Source organism: Microplitis mediator, chromosome 11 (assembly GCF_029852145.1).
Source record: "Microplitis mediator isolate UGA2020A chromosome 11, iyMicMedi2.1, whole genome shotgun sequence".
Taxonomy (NCBI): domain Eukaryota; kingdom Metazoa; phylum Arthropoda; class Insecta; order Hymenoptera; family Braconidae; genus Microplitis; species Microplitis mediator.
Window position 1 is genome coordinate 7,531,233 of NC_079979.1, and position 18,852 is coordinate 7,550,084.

At 38.5% G+C, this 18,852-nt stretch overlaps 2 protein-coding genes across 2 annotated transcripts; both read right to left on the minus strand.

Moving 5' to 3' along the window:
• Positions 1-620: 620 nt before the first annotated feature.
• On the minus strand, positions 621-4,115 carry LOC130676903 (uncharacterized). Its single transcript, XM_057483412.1, has one exon. The coding sequence runs from the start codon at positions 4,113-4,115 to the stop codon at positions 621-623; it is 3,495 nt and encodes a 1,164-aa protein (XP_057339395.1).
• An 8,615-nt stretch (positions 4,116-12,730) lies between these two features.
• LOC130676904 (uncharacterized) lies at positions 12,731-17,205 on the minus strand. The gene is made up of 3 exons (XM_057483413.1): positions 17,202-17,205; positions 16,934-17,154; positions 12,731-16,465 (listed from the first exon to the last, which is right to left on the minus strand). Exons 1-3 carry the CDS (start codon positions 17,203-17,205, stop codon positions 12,731-12,733), a joined length of 3,960 nt encoding a protein of 1,319 aa, XP_057339396.1.
• Positions 17,206-18,852: the final 1,647 nt, after the last annotated feature.

Here is an 18,852-nt window from a genome sequence, read left to right on the forward strand (position 1 = left end):
TAGATGATAACAAATACATGGTGTATCAGCGAGTTACAATTAGAATGATGTACTTGATAGTGTAGAGTAATTAACACGATGTAATTGAATTACAATAAAAACTGGTAGCACGTGGTGTTCTATCACAAGTGTTGTAGAGTAATGCCAGTTGCCGCGTAGCTGGCTATCGAGTTGAAATTCCGAGTATCAGAGGGCGCGTCGATAGCAGCACCTCTGGTATAGTAGAGCGTCGAGTTATCAAATGTTCTGGCGCGAACATTTGAAATTTACGCAACATTCCGCCCGCCATCAGGAACAGAGTTGCTGATTATGATCTTGAGTACCTGATGATTGGTGAGTAGATTGCCATTGAGTTAGGCATCTGGTTCTGGAGCAAGTGGTAAGAGTACGAGCTTGGCAATTGGACGAGTGAGAGTACCAGTGGCTGTTTGAATGGTTACCACTCGAGTGAGGTTGTCCTTCCCTGGATGGAGTGCAGTCACTTTCGCGAGTGGCCATCGAGTTGGTGGAGTTCGTTCATCAGTGAGAAGGACTAGTGAGCCGAGTTTGATGTCATTGCGAGCATGATGCCACTTGGTTCGAGCCAGATGACGTTGAATGTAACTGGTAGACCAGTGATTCTAAAAATGCTGGACACGTTGCTGAATGAACTGCCAGCGAGAGAGTCTTGATACTTCTGTATCCATGAGTGAAGGTTCAGGGATTGCAACGATTGGTCTCCCAATGAGAAAATGACCTGGAGTGAGCGATGAAGGATCCTGAGGATCGTCGGATAGAGCCTCCAATGGTCTCGAGTTCAAAATCCCCTCCACTTGCGTTAAAAGAGTCGTAAGTTCTTCAAACGTGAAGGCTGATTCTCCGAGTGTGCGAGTCAGGTGATGTTTCACCGATTTCACTGCGGCTTCCCATTTACCACCCATATGGGGAGCAGCAGGAGGATTGAAATGCCATGTGATTTGATGCACAGTGGCCCAATCGAGTAGAGCATGAGATTCCTGAGTGCCTTGAGTGAAGAGCCGCTTGAGTTCCGAGTACGCGCCTTGGAATGTCGTTCCACAGTCGCTGTAGAGTGCTGTACATATCCCTCGACGGTGAATAAACCGTCGGAGAGCTGCTATAAAACCTGATGATGAGTAGTCGCTGACAAGGTCGACGTGAACTACTGATGTGGTCAGGCAGACAAACACACAGATCCAGCCCTTGTATATCCTGGATCCTCGACCTTTCCATGATGTTATTGATACTGGACCAGCGTAATCAACTCCAGTGTGAGAAAATGGTGGCGCTGGAGTGACACGTTGAGTTGGGAGTTGTCCCATTAATTGCTGAGCGCGAACACCTCGATGACGAGCACAGACGAGACATTTGAGTATGTGTGAACGTACTGGTTGACGTCCACCAATGATCCAGTATCGGAGTCGAGTATGAGCGAGTGTGAGTTGAGTACCACCATGCATGGTACGCTGATGGGCATCAGAGATGACGAGTCGAGTTAGAGCAGCATCACGAGGTAGAATTGCAGGATGCTTCTGTTGATCTGAGTTTGGAGCATTTTCCAATCTCCCCCCTACTCGGATGATGCCATCGGTGTCTTGATAAGCCACCAACCGAGCAAATGGGTGATCCTGTGGCCATGATGCCTGTTTTGCGAGTAATTGGAGTTCAGAGTGGAAATGAATACGTTGAGTTTCCTTGATGCAGAACTGGAGTGCGAGGTTGATTTCCGTTGATGTGAGTGGACGAGCGAGAGTTGAGTGTGGTATGCGTTTGATTATATCGCGTACCCTCCCACAAATTGCTGTAACTCTGAGCATACGCAATGGTGGGATTGGACGTTCCATTAGCGTCCAAGACGAGTTGAGTGGTTGAGCCGAAACATAGAGTGATTTGACTGGACGTTCTTCCAGGTGAGTATCTGCATCTTTATGAATAGGACTGGTTGGCCAGGACGGCGAGTCTTCGAGCAACCATGATGGGCCAGACCACCATAGTTGATAAGTTTTAAGCTGACTGGTTGTCAAGCCTCGAGTTGCACAATCTGCTGGATTGTCAGTGCCAGGGACAAACTTCCAGTGGCCATCTGGAATTAGTTCTTGAATAAATGACACCCTATTCCTGACAAAGTCTTTCCAGCGAGACGGGTGCGAGTGTATCCACGTGAGCGTGATTGATGAATCGGTCCAAAGATATGTTGGCACATGCGAGTAGTTGAGTGTAGTCTGGCAGTGTTTGACGAGTTTTGCCAACATGTGAGCCGCGGTGAGTTCCAAGCGTGGAATCGTTAGGGGTTTCAACGGTGCCACCTTGGTTTTAGAGCAAAGCAGCGTAACCTTTGCCCTCTGAGTTCGAGTTGTCGGTAGGACCTTGATAAATACAGCCGCAGCCATCGCCAATTGCGAGGCATCGGAGAATCCATGGATTTCTAGAGCCGAGTTCGTGGACGAGTGGATCCATCTGGGAATCTTGATGATATGAATCATATCGAGTTGAGTTTTGAATGAAGTCCATTTCTGTCGTAATTCTGCAGACAATGGAGTGTCCCAGCCGAGTTTTACAAGCCAAAGTTCCTGCATGAACATTTTGGCTTGAATTATGAGTGGTGATAGGAATCCCAGTGGATCAAAGATCTGAGCAATCTCTGATAGAATTGCACGTTTTGTGCACGGTTGAGTTGAGCATGGTGGCGAGTGTTTGAAAGAGAATTGATCCTTGGTTGAAGACCAGTACATCCCAAGAATTTTGGTGCTGACTTCTGGATCCTCAATTTTATATTGTGTAATCGCTTCCGCACGATTGAGCTGAAGTAGTTTGCGATGATTGCTTGCCCATTTGGCGAGTGGGAATCCGCCCGCCTTGCACAGACCCTCGATATCATCTGCAACTGCTTGCAGTGACTCGAGATCATCTGCGCCTCCGGAAATGTCGTCGACATACCGACCTTTAGTGAGTGGATCGATTGCGAGCGGGAATCTATGTCCTTCATCTTCGACCAATTGGAGCAGGGCTCGAACAGCAAGAAATGGAGCTGATTTCGTCCCATAAGTAACTGTAGTAAGTTTGAAGGGGATGATGTTTCCTTCCTTATCAAACCAGAGTATTTGTTGAAGACCTTGGTCCTTTTCGTGAACCAAAATCTGTCGATACATTTTGGTAACATCTGTGATAAAGATGAACCGGTGTTGTCGCGAGCTGATGAGTACGTCGAAGATGTTAACGAGTAATTTTGGCCCGGTATGCATGATGTCGTTGAGTGAGAGTCCTGAACTGGTTGGTTTTGAGCCGTTGAAGACCACACGGATCTTGAAGTTGTTGTTGTCTTCCTTCAGTACCCCATGGTGGGGTAGGAAGTATTGAATTGATGATGTAGATGATGCCGCAGGCACCATGTGCTTGAGTTCGAGATACTCTGCCATGAAGTTCATGTAGAGTGTATTGAGCCGAGCATCATAATCAAGCCGTCGCATGAGATGTTGTAAGCAGCGACGAGCTGCTGTGTATGAGTTCCCCAGCTGTTGCGGGTCTGATATCAATGGCAGTCTGACGATGTATCTGCCAGAACTGTCTCGAGTGTGAGTGTCCCGGAAGTGAGCTTCACAAGCCTCTTCTTCGGGAGTTAATGAGCGTAGTTGAGTTGGACTGACCTCTTCTTGGAGCCAGAATCGAGTTAGTAAGTCTTGAAGATCTTGATCATGATGATTGGAGACAGCATGATGAATTCTCAGTGGTTTGTTGAGCCGAGCTTGGACTGGACCAATGATAATCCAGCCAAAGATGGTGTTTTGAGCGAGTAATCCAGGAGATTTGCACTTGATGATCTCGCCAGTGATGACCTGGCCGTAGTAATCAGCTCCAAGGATGACATCCGTTGGACCTGGGGTTCCAAACTCTGGATCTGCGAGCGTGAGATGCGAGTACTGTGCCAAGTCGGTGTTTTGGACTTGGTTAGATGGTAATCGAGCAGTTAAACCACTGAGGATGTGAGCCTTTATCGTGAGTGATTGATCCGAGTGGTAGGAGCGCAGAGTGAGAGTTGCACATCCCCTGGTATGGCCAGCTTTAGCTGCACCTATCCCTAGGATGGTAAGGTGTGATCGAGCACGAGAGATATTGAGCATTCTTACCAATGAACCTGAAACAAAGGATATTTCAGAACCGGTATCTAAGAGAATGCGTATTGGATGAGTACTTAACTTGGTCACTACGTAGACTTGACAAGTCGCTAGTAACGTAGCGTAATGATGAGTTTGAGTACAACCAGTTGTTGAGTTCTGAGTAGGCGAGTGATGAGTACGAGTGCTGCGATCATGAGTATGTTGAGCTTGAGTGTGGGCAAGTGTGTTGTTTGAGTGCGATGAGCTTGTAGTAGGCGAGTGCAAGTGAGTATCGAGTGCTTGAGTGTCGTGCGGAAGCGCAAAGTCTTATTGAGTTTGAGCAGGAGCACTTTGTCTCATGGACGACGATGCTTGGAGTGAGTGGGAGTTGGAGCGTCCGTCTTAGAAACTCCCTCCCCTGTCGATTTCTTTCCATCATAATTGGAGAATATGGTGAATTGATTATAAGATTAGAGTTTATAGAATATGGGAGCACGAGTTTAGTCTGTGATCACCTTTACGCGGTTTTCACCATCCGATCCGGCTCGAAGGACCATAATGTAAAATATTAACTTAAGAACTACATTAAATATTTATTTGCTGGATCGGGATGGTGAAAGAAATAAGAAGTCACTGATTTGGTGTATTGTCCATATTTAATAAAAATAAATCACAGATAATAGCGTAGAGTACAAGAGTCGATCACGAGTTTATATTAGAGCACTTATTGAACATTATTCGATTGCATTTGAGTTTAATTGAGTTTTATATAAATTGCATGGCACCGTACACATGAAATATTATAATTAGATACATAGAGCGCAGTTGAATTAAAGATTGAGTTTTGAGTTTAATAGATTATGAGTTTTCTATAATTTACACGGCACCATACACGTGAATTAATTTATACAAGAGAGCGCAATAAAGAGTAAATTATTAACAATTAATGATTTATAAATCTCATCAATAGTTCGAGTATACATTTTTGTCACAATTAATGTTGATGCGCGACATTGAGCACGAGTAAGAAGAGCAAAAATATAAGAAGCGTAACGAGCCGAGTCTGAACGTATAATAATTACTTTGCAGTCACAAATAAAATTTGATATTGATTTTGAGATTAAGTATGACTGGATGACTGAATGATGACGTCAGTCATACCAGTTGACATCGAGTACGAGTAAATAATTAAGCAATGAGTAATAAAGTAAATTGTAAATTGCAATAATTATTTGTGGCTGCAAAGTCACGTGATGGCGAGTATGTGAATGAATATAGCCCGCACGTTAGTTTAACACGCGGTCACCACAGCAATGAGCACAGAGTTTATATATGAAAAACCGGATATAATTGAAGAATATAGATGATAACAAATACATGGTGTATCAGCGAGTTACAATTAGAATGATGTACTTGATAGTGTAGAGTAATTAACACGATGTAATTGAATTACAATAAAAACTGGTAGCACGTGGTGTTCTATCACAAGTGTTGTAGAGTAATGCCAGTTGCCGCGTAGCTGGCTATCGAGTTGAAATTCCGAGTATCAGAGGGCGCGTCGATAGCAGCACCTCTGGTATAGTAGAGCGTCGAGTTATCAAATGTTCTGGCGCGAACATTTGAAATTTACGCAACATAATGTAAATGAATATTCAATTGATAACATAGTCAAGTGAAAATTTTAAATATTTTTAAGAACAATTAAAATTATTTTTTAATTTAATTTTTTTTTTGCGTTTAAGGTAGTGCATTACTCTCAACATGTCAATTTAAGTCTTAAATTATATATAAACAATAGACTGATTCAAAAAAATCAACTATTATTTTTTATCAAGGACACAGACTCAGAAGTTTCAATAGGGTAAAAACAGTCACCAGTTAAAATTTGAGCCCTTAACATTAATATTAAGTACTCGCTGATTGTGATTTTTTATTTCCCCTTTGAATAACATGGGAAAAAAATTTTTTAAGTTCGGGATTGTATACCTCGATAAAGGCTTATTGTACAAATAAGCCCAGGATATATTTTACTAGAAAATTTAATGTTCTATTAAAAAGGACTCTTATGATTTTTTGATAAATCCATCTGTTTAAAAGTTATTTGAGATTGAAGTCAAATTTATAGTTAATATCGAGATCTTTTTACTTTTCCATCGAAACTATCAGATTTATCACAAAATGTTAGAAACTCTTTTTTGTAGACAATTTTATTTCCTACAAATTATCTTGGATAAAATTTTTTTAAAATCCGCATTGTTTTCTAGTTATTATCATTTTAATATCAAGATCTTCCAATTGATCCGAATACTATATTTTCTTAAGATCTCGATATTAAAATGGTAATAACTATAAAACAATGCGGAATTTAAAAAAATTTTGTCAGAGATAATTTGTAGGAAATAAAATTGTCTACAAAAAAGATTTTCTAACATTTTGTGATAAGTCTGATAGTTTTGCTGCTCTGTTGAAATGAATCAGTGAAAAGTGCTGCAAATCAGTGCATATTCACTAGGTGTTTAAAAAAAAAAAAGACAAAATTTTGTTTTTTTTTATGGTATCCAAAAATTGAAAGTATAACAAAAAATAAAAGTTTTGGTACCATTCCGAACTTTTGATAATGATATGGAGGTTTGCCTCAATCTATTTTTCTATTTTCCATTTAAATAACACGGGAAAAAAATTTTATTTTTTTTAGAATTTTCCAGCTCATAAACCAATCAACGGATTTTAATGCACAACAAATGTTTTTGTAGTGAATTGAACGCTCTACAAAAAAGTCATCATTTTTCGATAAATCCCACTGTTGAAAAGTTATTTAAGCTTCAAGTCAAATTTATAGTAAATTTTGAGATCATTTCAGTTTCTGGCAAAACTATCAGTCTTATTACAAAATGTCATAGAAACTTTTTTGTAGATAATTTTATTCATTACAAATTATTAAGAATAAAGTTTTTCGAAATTCTGCGTTGTTTTCAAGTTATTTTCATTTTAATGTCAAGCTCTTAAAATTAATCAGAAATCTATTTTTTGAAGAGCTTGACATTGAAATGGAAATAACTTGAAAACAACGCAGAATTTTGAAAAATTTTATTCTTATGAATTTGTAATGAATTAAATTATATACAAAAAAGTGTCTATGACATTTTGTAATAAGTCTGATAGTTTCGCCAGAAAGTGAAAAGATCTCAAAATTTACTATAAATTTAACTTGAAACTTAAATAACTTTTAAACAGATGGATTTATCAAAAAATCATAAGAGTCTTTTTTTATAGAACATTAAATTTTCTAGTAAAATATATCCTGGGCTTATTTGTGCAATAAACCATTATCGAGGTATACAATTCCGGACTTAAAAAAATTTTTTCTCATGTTATTCAAATGGGAAATAAAAAATCACAATCAGCGAGTACTTAATATCAATGTTAAGGGCTCAAATTTTAACTGGCGTCTTCTTTTACCCTACTGAAACTTCTGAGTATATGCCCTTGATAAAAAAAAAATAGTCGATTTTTTGTAATCAACCTAATAAATAATGTGGTGAAAGTTTGTGCTGTTAAAGCTTTTATCAAGTTCTCGAGCTGAATAGATTTTGGAACCGATCGATTCGAAAGTTTTTAAAATATCCAAAAAAAAAAACTTTTTTTTTCATATTTCTTAAATAGCTCAGTTTTATGGTGGCATTCGAAGCGGTTGATTAATTCCAACAACTTTTGAGAAATTGAGCATAATCGGTTGGGTGCGTCAAGAGATATTCAGAAAATAAATTTTTGCACATACTTATTTACAAAATACAAAAATAAATTTTTCCCTGCGTATTTTAAATAAGAAGGCGGACCCCCTCCCCCCCCCCCCCATGCTCCTCAGCTCGATTTTTAAGATATGAAGCTGAAATTTTAGGAGGATTTTCATTGTTTATTAAATTATCTTCTGAGGTATATTTAATCCAAGAAAACAAAAGATTTTTTTTCTAACACAGCCTATAAGTGTATAATAATCTAATTTAAATTAAATATATTTGTTTAGCATCGTGGAAAAAATAAATGGTGAAAAACGGTTTTTCGCAAATATTTTTTAAACGACTGAATCAATCGATTTCGAATTTCAATCAGCTCTACAATTCAACAAAACGCGTCTACATTTAAAGTGGACGTGGTGAAAACTTACATATAATTATAAATAATAATTAATTATGGGTTGAACAACCACCATTTGGTGGTTGAAATAAACTGGTTATATTTATATGTTATTAAATATATTATCTGGATCTGTTTTATTCAATGAATAAAGTGATAGTTGGAGAATTTGTGAAATGTACAATTCTGGTATTATAATATTGTTAAGTTATTCTTAACAATAGCTTTGAGAATGTGAAAACGAAGTTGAGGTTTTAATATTGAGCCTGACTGCTCTCTATGATTCTATATTTCAGACTAACTTCTCTTGATCGAGAAAACTAGAGTAACTCTTATCAACACGTTTGGGCATCAGACCCGAGCATTCGAGTCATATGGAGGGGTCATTCGAGATAACGCATGTTCTCGAATGATCCATCCTAATATTTATTGAAAATACTTAGTTCTCACGATCTCTCCACTTTTGTTACTAACAAATGAGTCACTTATCTATTAACAAAAACTATCTTAAACAAAATAGATATTTGTGCAGCTGCACGTCTCGAGGATTAACTCGAGGCGTCAGCGCTTATTTATATTTGATAAAATATAAAAAAATAAGTTTATCAACTATTACTCATATCCTTAACGTTCAAATGTCTTAAATAATATTATTCTATTATTATATAATATTATTTTATATGATTAATTAAATATTATTAGAATTACTAGATTATCGATAGTCGATATAATTAGTTAGGTTTCAGGTCGGTAATCAAGGAAGTAAAAGCCTAAGTCATCTGCCATACAGGCTGAGACGTAACAATTTTTTGATAAATCCATCTGTTCAAAAGTTATTGGAGCTCGAAGTCGAATTATAGTGAATTTCGAGATCTTTTTGCTTTTTCGGCGAAACTATAAGACTTACCATAAAATGTCATGAAATCTTTTTTGTAGACAATTTCATTCTCTACAAATTATTTCTGCTAAAGTTTTTTCGAGTTCCGCATGATTTTCTAGTTATTTCCATTTGAATATTAAGGTCTTAAAAAAATAGTGTTCGGATCGATTTTAAGATCTTGATATTAAAACAGACATAACTAGAAAATCATACGGTATCCGAAAAAACGTTATCAGAGATAATTTGTAGGAAATAAAATTTGTCTACAAAAAAGACTTTATAACATTTTATGGTAAGTCTTATAGTTTCGACGAAAAAGCACAAAGTTCTCGAAGTTCACTGTAATTTGACTTAGAGCTCCAATAACTTATGAACAGATGGATTTATCAAAAAATGATAAGAGACGTTTTTTGTAGAACGTTCAATTCCCTACGAATATATATTCCAGGTTTATTTGTACAATGAGCCATTGTCGAGGTGAAAAATTTCAAACTAAAAAACTATTTTTTTCCATGTAATGTAAATGGGAAATCAAAAATCGCGATAAACTACCTCCAAAATTTTACTTTAAGAACTGATCTTCTGGTAAAATTTTTATTTTGTCAAATACCATCGATTTTTGGTGGTGCCAAAAAAAAAAAAAGAAATAAATGTTGTTTTTCGACATACCTTATTATTTATACTGATTTTCTATGCACTTCAAAGAACAGAAACATTTAATCAAAAGTAAGCTGTTGTTACGATACTGTTACTCCTATATTTTAGAAATGTACAAATATTCAGTTACGCAACATTTCTGTGCATTATGAGATAGCCATTATTTAATAGAGTGTTATTTTTTTATAGATACTTAGATTAACAAATAACTTTTAAGTTAATAGGTTAAAAGCTTTTCATTATTCTTTTAATTATTATTTTTTCTTTAAGTTTATTTGAGCTATATTATTTGTTTCATTTCATATGTTTCTTTTACGTTATATCATTGTTCAAAATTTATAACAATGTTTCGAAATAAATTTATGTACTCGATTGTAATTTTAATTATTCCTAACAATCAAACTCTCCGCAAAAAAAATTTTTTTTCCGATTTATTAGTTTTTATACATTGTATTTGAGTTCATATTACTGAAAAGAGTATTAAAATTTTAAATATCATTGTTATATTTTGAATCAACGACAGAAATAACATTATTTTCTTGATGTTTTAAAAGGCCGTGGGACGATAAGTATACCGAATCAGCCCCAGATAGGGATCGGGCTCATTTTTTCAGGGAATGTTTGAACCCGTGAGATACTTCGATGCTGCGAGTTTCAAGTCTTTATCTATAACCACTTCGGAGTAAATCGAAAAATACTGAAGATTAGAAAAAATTGATGTTCTTAGAACGTACTTATTCGATTGATCTGAAAATTGGATATGTTTTGGGGATTGATAGTAGCTACCTGGAAAAAAATAAGAGCTATTTCGGCTCACAAAAACCTAAAAAACAAATGAGTTTATATTTTTAATTTCAATTTTTAAGCATCTTACCATTACGACACAGTTATGAAAATATTTTTTTTGAATTCCTCATCCAATTTCCTATGAATCTATGGCCTTTCAAAATTTTTAAAAATGGTACTACATATTGAAAAAAAATAAAAACCATTTTTTGCTCAAAAATCGGGTTTTTCTAATAATTTTACTCTTGAACTGATAAAATACAAAACTTACTCGTTTACTAAGGTAGAGAAAACCATAAAAGAAATAAAATATCCTTACATTATTAAAATAATTTTTTTTATTTATTAATTTCAACGCTGATATTTCATCCATAAACAATCAAAACTGCAATTAAATATATTAATCTACTACAAATGATAAATAAAATTGTTCTCCTAATTTGTGACTAGTCTTCGTCGCTATCTTCATCAATCACAGGAGTAATATTATCTTTATTAAATAAAGTGTTGAGTATTGCTGCTGGTCTGGTGATTTTAGCCGAATATCGCCCGTATGCTAAATAGAAAATAATTGCAGCAACGTGCGAACAACAACCGATTGTCCTCAATCCATTGGCGCATTCACAGCAATATCTTGATATTCCAATCCATCCAATAGTATCAGGTTTATATTCAATGAAACATCTGTACACTTTTCTATTAATATGACGAGATTGCACTTGAGCTTTAAAATATTGGTTTTATCTCTGACAAACTGGATAGTCATATTATCAGATTCGTCAATCGTCTCTGCTAGATATGATACTGCTTGTTTATATTGATAAGAACCGGTAAAGAAAAGTTTCAGGTCTTTCTCTGTCATTTCTGGAAAGTCGATCAAATCAGAGGACAAAATCGTTTCGAAAAGAAGTTTTTTTCGCTGCCAACCATTTTTATCGACTTCATAAGCGAGTGTATTATTAGTGTAATTTCGAGATTTAATCATTTCAACAATTTCATCTGAGTACTCTTCATCAGAAATAAGACGTTTGGTGTACTGATTGTGAAGAAATGATGCGTGTTGTAATATTAATTAAATAAAGACATGCCAGGACTGGTTGGTGGTTGGGATGTTTGAAAAATACGCATATTTAAAAATATAACAATATTTTTATTTGTCACAGCACAAAATATCACTAGGTTGCAAATTAAATAGTTTATTTAATTTATAAATACTGTTAAATGTCTGAGCTCATGAATACGTGAATGATTGAATACAAATTATTGAGTTGAGCTCGAGTAAATAAATAAATTAAAAATAATCAAGTTGAGTTTAATTGAACACTGAGTTGATTACAAAAATGTCATGATAATAAGTAACATGATGTTAGAGGTTACTGAGCGAAGTGAACTATTGAACACGTAATTACTATTTTTAATAGCACTGAATACATAAATAATTTTGTTATTGAGTTTTAATAGTAATGATCACTTAATTGAATTGAATTTAATGAGCTCATGATAAATTACACTGATTTTAATTTATTTGTTGAACACGTGGTAGCATGATAGCATAGGCTACTGAGGAAAAAATAACTTTTAGTTTAATTAAGAAATTGAGCATAATATTAATCAAATAAATAATAAAACTGAGTCTTTTGAACACTTGAATTAATTTATAAAGTAGAAATTAAGCACCTGTACGATTCTCCGTCGAAAATAACCTCCTCAGGAACAGGTTGTAGAACACTGGATTTCTTGATGTTGTTTTTTATTTATTTTATGAGCTCTGGTGCTCGCAATTATAAAAATAATTATATTTTTATATAGAGTTACGAACTTTTAATGTCATTAATTGATTATTTTTAATGATTTACTCGAGATGAGCGCAATTTGAATAGATTATACAAAGCACGTGGTGACACTTGGAAATGTATAAAACGAATAGATAATGGCGTCGGTCTTCTTGCCACGAGGCAGTAAAAATCCATGCGCATGCGTCGCACTGCGCTAGTCGAGTATTCAATTGATAGACACTAGGCCCCAGTAGGTGCTGCCTCTATTTGCCGGAAGTTCAACTACATTGAAATTCGAATGTAGTTGTGATTACGCAACATTCCGCCCGCCATCAGCAACAGAGTTGATGATTGATGAGTTCTCGAGTACTTGATCTTTTGATGAGCATGTTATTGAACCAGTTAAGTTATTCTTCGTCATCTTCTTGAGGTTCTGGTTCAATTGGTAGGAGTGCAAGCTTCGTGATTGGACGAGTGAGTGTTGAATTCACTGTGTTGAGCGTAGCAACCCTGGTCAATCCATCTTTGCCAGGGTGAAGTGCGATGATACGAGCGAGAGGCCACCTGGTTGGTGGAAACCTTTCGTCGGTGAGTAATACAAGTGACCCAACTTGAATTTGATGAGTTGGACGTTGCCACTTGGTGATTGCCAGTTGTCTTTGAAGATAACTTGTAGACCAATGATTCCAGAACTGTTGATCACGTTGTTGTAGAAATTGCCATCTAGACAATCGAGAACTATTTGTATCGATGAGTGCTGGTTCAGGAATCATGTTGAGTGCTCGTCCAATTAAGAAGGGACCAGGAGTGAGTGCATCCATGTCATCTGGATCTTCCGTGAGTGGCTCCAATGGTCTTGAATTCAATATAGCTTCAATTTGCGTCAGAAGAGTCGTAAATTCTTCAAACGTAAATGAAGACTCTCCCACTGATCGAGTAAGATGATGTTTGAGTGATTTGACAGCAGCTTCCCACTTTCCACCCATGTGTGGGGCTGCTGGTGGATTGAAATGCCAGGCAATACTGTTCACAGTGATGTGATCCAGTATTTCTCTTGACTCTTGAGTTCCTTGAGTGAACAGACGGTTGAGATCAGTTTCAGCGCCTTTGAACGTCGTTTCACAATCGCTGTAGAGTGCTGTGCAGATGCCTCGTCGGCTGATAAATCTGCGGAGTGCTGCGATGAACCCACTAGAGCTGTAGTCGCTGACTACCTCTAGATGTACTGCTGACGTAGAAAGGCAGACAAAAACACAAATCCAGCCTTTGTATGTTTTTGCTCCTCTGCGTCTCCAATTTTTGAGTGTTATTGGACCAGCATAGTCAACTCCAGTGTGAGTGAATGCAGATGATGGAGTGACTCGTGACACTGGTAGCTGACCCATGAGTTGTTGAGCTCTATCAGCACGATGTCGTGCGCATCTTATACATTTGAGTATACTATAGCGTACTGGTTGTCTACCGCCAATGATCCAGTACTTTTGTCGTATGAATGCAAGAGTAAGTTGAGTACCACCATGCATGGTACGCTGATGAGCATCAGAGATGATGAGTTTAGTGAGTGCCGCATTCCGTGGTAGAATAGCAGGATGCTTACTTTGGTCTTGATTTGGAGAATTTTTCAACCGTCCACCTACTCGAATGATGCCGTCGGTGTCAATGAATGCAACCAATCGAGCAAATGGATGACCATTAGGCCATGGTGTGTGTTTAGAGTGCATGTTGATCTCGTTTGAAAAATGAATGCGTTGAGCTTCTTTGATACAGAAGTTAAGTGCAGAAATTACTTCGTCAGAAGTAATTGGAGCCTTGAGTGATGAGTTTGGTGATTTTTTGATCATGTCACGAAGTCTAAAGCAGATTGCAGTAGCTCGTAACATACGTAGGAGTGGTATTGGCCGTTCCATGATAGGCCAATTTGATTTCAGTGATGAATTCGATGAGAACAGGGCCAGTCCAGGCCGTTCTTCTGCTTCAGCTCCTGTATCATCGATTGATGGACATTTAGGCCAGGACGATGAACTCTTGAGCAACCATGGTGGGCCAGTCCACCATAGTTGATCATCACGGAGTTGAGTAGGTGTCAACCCTCGTGTTGCGCAGTCTGCTGGATTTTGTGTGCCTGGAATGAAATTCCAGTGGCCATCTGGAAGTAGATCTTGAATATGTGACACCCTATTCCGAACAAACTCCTTCCAGCGAGACGGATGAGATTTAATCCACGTGAGTGTAATTGTTGAGTCCGTCCGCAAGTATATTGGCGATTGAGTGAGATTTAGAGTGCTATGGCAGTGTTTTCTGAGTTTTGCCAACATGTGAGCTGCGGTGAGTTCTAACCTTGGTATCGTTAGTCGTTTTAACGGAGCTACCTTGGTTTTGGAGTAGAGCAGCGTAACTCTGACTCCATGAGCAGATGTGTGGACTTTGATGAACACGGCAGCTGCCATTGCCAATTGAGAGGCGTCCGAGAATCCATGGATTTCAGTAATTGAGCACGTGGATGAGTGGATCCATCTTGGAATTTTGATTTCAGAGATCAGTTTGAGTTCATTCTTGAAGTTTCTCCATTTATGCCGTTGATTGGCTGCCAATGGAGTGTCCCAGCTGAGCTTTTCGGGCCAAAGCTCCTGCATGAATACCTTGGCTCGAATGATGAGTGGTGCGAGAAATCTAAGAGGATCAAAAATTTGAGCAATCTCTGATAGTATGATCCTTTTTGTAAATTTTTGAGTTGAGCATGGTGGTGAGTACGTGAAATAGAACTGATCTGAGTGTGAGGACCCGTACATGCCCAGAATCTTGGTGCTGGAGTCTGATTCCTCGAATTTATGATTCTTGATCGCTTCCACATGATTGAGTTGTTGTAATTCTGGAAGATTGCTTGCCCATTTAGCAAGAGGGAATCCGCCCGCCTTGCAGAGTGCTTCAAGTTGATCAGCAACTTGTTGTAATGAGTTCAAGTCATCGGCACCACCAAAGATATCGTCAACATATCTTCCGTGGGTGAGTGGAATGATCGCAAGAGGAAATCGATGTCCTTCGTCTTCAACCAATTGAAGTAGAGCACGAACGGCCAAATATGGAGCTGGTCTGGTCCCGTAGGTGACCGTGGTGAGTTTATATGGAGTTATTTGGCCTTGTTGGTTGAACCAGAGTATTTGTCGAAGTGATTGATCGCGTTCGTCGACCAAAATCTGTCTAAACATCTTTGTGATATCTGTTATGAAGATGAGTTTATGAGTGCAAACTCCTATGAGTACGTCGAAGATGTCTAGTTGCAGTTTTGGACCGGTGTGAAGCACATCGTTGAGTGAAAGACCAGAGCTGGTGGTTTTGGAACCGTTGAACACTACTCGCAGCTTGGTTGTGATGCTGCTTTCCCGTAAAACTCCATGATGAGGGAGATAGTGGTCTGGTTCACTTGTTGTTGATTGAGTTGATTCCACCATGTGGTTGAGTTCTTTGTATTCCTTCAGAAAATCAAGGTAGAGTGCTTTCAAACGGTCGTCATGATCTATACGCCGTTTGAGATGAATAAGACAGCGGTATGCTGCTGAGTACGAATTTCCCAGCGGTTGAGGTGACGATTTGATTGGCAGTCGAACTATGTATCGTCCTGAACTGTCTCGTCGATGAGTTTTTTGAAAATGCGCTTTACACGCCTCCTCATCTGGGTTGAGTTCCTTGATTTTGCTGACTGGAATTTCTTCTTGAGTCCAGAAGAGTGATAGCAGGTCTTGAAGTTGTTGAGTTGACTGCTCGACAGCAGCATGATAAGTAATAGATGGTCGATGAGTGCGTTGAGTAACTGGACCAAGTAATATCCATCCGAAGATGGTATCTTGAGCGATTGGCAGGCCTTCAGACCTTTTAATGAGTACATCTTTAATGATAAGACCATAATGATCGGCACCAATGATGATATCAATTGGTCCTGGTCTCATGAACGCTGGATCTGCCAATTGTAGTTGTTTGTATTGGTTCCAGTTGAGTGTGTTGAGTGCAACAGATGGTAGTTGAGTAGTAAGACCACCTAGTATATGAGCACTGATGATGACTGAGTCGTTTGAATGCCTAGATGAAAGCTTGAGTGGGACTTGACCTTTAGTTCTACCAGCATTGGCAACACCAATACCAATAATCTGGATAGATGAGTGAGTGCGTTCAAGTTTGAGTGAATTCACCAAGGAATCTGAAACAAACGACAATTCAGACCCTGGATCCAGCAAGATGCGTACTGGATGAGTACTTAACTTGGTGATCAAGTCCACTAGGCAAGTTGCGAGTAAGATTGCTGGGCGATGAGTGCGGGTAAGATGAGTACCAGACGTGTTGAGTGCAATTGAGTTCAGTTGAGCGTCGCTCGAGTCGTCATGTGGAAGCAGACGTCTTTATTGAGTGCTTTTAGCGGCTAAGCTAGATGATTTTTAAGTGCTTTTGAGTCCCGGGTGTATCATGGTGTGGTGTTTTTGTTCACACACCCTGCATGTAAAATTTGAATTGCACGCATCCGGTAGATGATGGCCAAAACAATTTTCACACAGTCGCTTCTCCACAACGACTTGAGTGCGTTGAGCCTTTGTGAGTCCCAAGAATTGAGTGCATCTCACAATAAAGTGATCTCCTTTACACAAATCACAGGGATATTGTGCAGGAGGGAATATTTTCTTGGAAGGCTTCTTGAGTGCAGTAGATGAGTTCGTGGCTGGAGCTTTAGTTTCCGATGAGTGCGAGTTGGAAACAGCAGCAGCAGAGTATGACGCTGGTTTGCCAGATGAACGTGGTGGTTTTGATGCCTGTTCCACCCGTTCTTGAGCACGAGCACGACTGACTAAAAAGTCATTGAGATCTTTAGTGATGGGTATTCAGTGGAAGCACCCATTTTGTTCTCCCAGGGCTCCCGGTTGTGTGAGTCCAGTTTAGATATGATCAACTGCGTAAGCAGCGGATTTATATCTGAGTTCAATTGTACCCCGAGTGCGTTGAGTGCGTTGATTACCTCTGAAACGGTGTTCAGAAGGTAATTGAGCTGCTCAGATGAGCGTAAAGTGAGCACATGCATGTTAAGGAGCTTGTCCAGTTGAGCACCGATGAGTAGGCGAGGGTTGTTGTACCTCTCCTTTAGCTGATTTCACGCAGGTACAAATTGGTCGTCGCACATTTGTACACTGGCGAGGCTGAGTGCTGCTTGTCCTTGCAGAGAGCTCTTCAGGTACTGAAGACGTCGAACTGGAGCAAGTTCTGGACCATTGATTACCATTGAGGTGAATGAGTCCCTGAATTCAGGCCAGTTCTCGTAACGCCCATCGAACTTGGGAATTGCGAGTGCTGGCAGATGCGTTGGAGCCCGGGTTGAGTGCACTACAGCTGGAACAGCAGCTGGTGCTGAAATTGAGTTGATGAGTGCGATTAGTTTGCCCTTGGCGTTGATATACGACCGGTACACCAGGTCGTATACTCCGTCGTTGACGTATGAGTTCTCTAAGAATTCCTTGGTGCAGGTGAGTGCTAATGAGTCGTGAGTGAGGTTAAATTGGTGCCATTCACCCTCGAGTAACTCAAGTCGAGACTTGAGTTGAGCTAAGCCATCGGCAACGGTGAGCATAGCAGCCAGAGATTCCCAGTCTGAGAAGACTCTAAGCCGTGAGTTCTGGCTGATAACTTTCAGCTCGAGTGCTGGGGAAATCGTCGATTTCCTTGGAGTGCGTTTTATTTTTTGCTTGGACGGGTCTCCTTCGCTGTGGATCCCAGTCTCGGTGGCGCTTGAGTCGCTGAGGACTTGAGTGTCGCCGACGTTGATCACTGGAAAGAGGTGTTGGTCCGTGGGGGTACCTTCAGGGACCTTTGAGTGCTGCTGGTCCTTTGGAAAACTCTTCTTCTTCTCTTCATTCCTCATAGTGAGCTCCTTGACCTGTTGAATGGGGTTATATGAGTACAGCTGCCCAATGAGGATGCTGCCGACACAACCAACCAACCATCCGGCTCGAAGGACCATAAAATGTTGTAATATTAATTAAATAAAGACATGCCAGGACTGGTTGGTGGTTGGGATGTTTGAAAAATACGCATATTTAAAAATATAACAATATTTTTATTTGTCACAGCACAAAATATCACTAGGTTGCAAATTAAATAGTTTATTTAATTTATAAATACTGTTAAATGTCTGAGCTCATGAATACGTGAATGATTGAATAAAAATTATTGAGTTGAGCTCGAGTAAATAAATAAATTAAAAATAATCAAGTTGAGTTTTATTGAACACTGAGTTGATTACAAAAATGTCATGATAATAAGTAACATGAAGTTAGAGGTTACTGAGCGAAGTGAACTATTGAACACGTAATTACTATTTTAAATAGCACTGAATACATAAATAATTTTGTTATTGAGTTTTAATAGTAATGATCACTTAATTGAATTGAATTTAATGAGCTCATGATAAATTACACTGATTTTAATTTATTTGTTGAACACGTGGTAGCATGATAGCATAGGCTACTGAGGAAAAAATAACTTTTAGTTTAAT